Source organism: Eimeria mitis, genomic scaffold, assembly GCF_000499745.2.
Source record: "Eimeria mitis Houghton genomic scaffold, Emh_scaff4381, whole genome shotgun sequence".
Classification (NCBI taxonomy): Eukaryota; Apicomplexa; class Conoidasida; order Eucoccidiorida; family Eimeriidae; genus Eimeria; species Eimeria mitis.
The window spans coordinates 1,441-3,393 of record NW_013572697.1 but is presented as its reverse complement, the minus strand read 5'-3'; the positions used below and the strand labels follow the sequence as shown (position 1 = coordinate 3,393).

General features: G+C 58.0%; 1 protein-coding gene across 1 annotated transcript in view; it reads left to right on the top strand.

The window, feature by feature from the left end:
* The window catches only part of EMH_0074670 (uncharacterized protein), a gene marked incomplete at both ends in the record, with an annotated part of 4,860 nt that overhangs the window by 1,499 nt on the left and 1,408 nt on the right, over positions 1-1,953 (top strand). Inside the window, 3 exons of the mRNA XM_013499495.1 lie at positions 3-268; positions 409-840; positions 1,104-1,751. Of these exons, the coding sequence (XP_013354949.1) occupies positions 3-268; positions 409-840; positions 1,104-1,751 (1,346 nt within the window). The remainder of the gene's footprint in view (positions 1-2; positions 269-408; positions 841-1,103; positions 1,752-1,953) is intronic.

The following is a 1,953-nucleotide window of genomic DNA, read 5'->3' as shown; positions in this document are numbered from 1 at the left end:
CAGCAGGAGTGGCGCCTCCTCTGCGGACGACAGCAGCAGGGCAGCAGCACAAACAGCAGATGCAGCAGCAACAGCAGCAGCAGCAGCTGCTGCTGCATGCGCTTGGATGGGTTGATATGGCTGCAGCAGAAGAAATAGTGAAGGAAATGTTTGCTGCTTTTAGTGCTGCAGGGCTGCAGCAAGACACAGACAAACAGAGGGACTCTGCTGCTGCTGCTGCTGCTGCTGCTGCTTCTGCTGCTGCTGCTGCAACGGCCACCGCACGCAGGTAAGATAAATGTGCTTCTGGCTGCTGCTGCTGCTGCTGCTGCTGCTGTACCTCACGGGCGTACTGGCGGTTTGTCATCGACTGTGCTGCTGCTGCTGCTGCTGTTTCTGCTGTTGCTGCTGCTGCTGCTGCTGCTGCAGGGGGCCGTCACCAATGGCAGCAACAAAGACACGAGCAGCAGCAGATGGTGCTGCAGCAAATATTGTATCGAGGTTCTTTCCTCCTTTTCTTAGTCAGCTGGCGCCCCCTGCTGCTGCTGCTTCCAAGCAGCAGCAGCAGCAGCAGCAGCAGCAAGAGCAACAACCTGAGGACCCCACTGGAACAGCAGCAGCAGCAGCAGCAACAGCTGCTGCTGCTGCTGCTGCTGCTGCAGCTTCTCCTGCACACACCCGCAGCAGATCGCCAGCTTCCTTTGCTGCTGATAAACGGGATATGAGTCAAGGCGACAGCAGCAGCAGCAGCAGCAGCAGCAGCAGCAACAGCAGCAGCAGCAGCAGCAGCAGCAGCAAGAGTGAAGGACCCTTAGATGTGGGGTGGGATCGGATCCCTGCTTCCTACGCTGATGCACAGAGGTAAGCAGACTCTCGCTTCTTTGCTGCTGCTGCTGCTGTTGCTGCTGCTGCTGCTGCTGCTGTTGTTGTTGCTGCTGCTGCTGCTGTTGTTGTTGCTGCTGCTGCTGCTCCTGCTGCTACTGCTGTTGCTGTTGGTGCTGCTGCTGCTGATTTTTTCGCTGTTGATCTTGCTGCTGTAGCTCAACCATCTGCTGTTGCTGTTGCTGCTGCTGCTGCTGCTGTTGCTGCCGTTGCTGTTGCTGCTGCTGCTGCTGCTGCTGCAGGCTGAGTCAACTGCGGCTGTACGTATACGAGGCGCTGCTCGCCCACGAGCCGCTGCTGCACTTCCCTGTCTCCTTGGAGTCTCCAACCAGCAGCAGCAGCAGCAGCAGCAGCTGCAGCAGCAGCAGCAGCTGCAGCAGCAGCAGCAGCAGCAGCAAGGTGCTGCAGTACATTGGGTTGCAGCTGTTCTGCTTCCTCGACGATTGCTGGCTGCGGCTGAGAGCAGCAGGCAGCGCGATGCCTCTCCCGCTGCTGCCTCTTGCTGCAGTTCCCAGACATACAAGCAGCAGCAGCAGCAGCAGCAGCAGCAGCAGCAGCAGCAGCAATGTTTGTAGCATTGCTGCTGCTGCTGCATGCAAACCTTCTGTGGCTGCTGCATCTTCATCTGCTGCTGCTGTTTCTGCTGCAGCAGCAACCACAGCAGCAGATCATTACCACCCCTCCCCTGTTGCCTCACCAGCAGCAGCAACATCAGCAGCAACAGCAGCAGCAGCAGCAGCAGCAGCAGCAGATGAAGCAGCACTAACAAAGGCTTTAGGTATCGAGGGTTCTGCTGCTTTCTGGGGGAGCTACGCCCGCTTTGTCTTAGCAGCAAACCAGCACTGTCTGCTGCTGCCCCTTAAAGCTGCTGTCTCCTTCGTTGTATCGAAGTAAGCTAGCAGCAGCAGCAGCAGCAGCAGCAGCAGCAGCAGCAGCAGCAGCAGCAGGGGGGTGGGAGGGGTTGGGGGGGGGCTAGCTGAAGCGGTGCAGCAGTTTGCTGCTCTGAATATGATGGCGAATTGCATTCCTGCTGCTGCTGTTGCTGCTGTTTTTTTTTTGCTGCTGCTGCTGCTGTTGCTGTTGCTGCTGCTG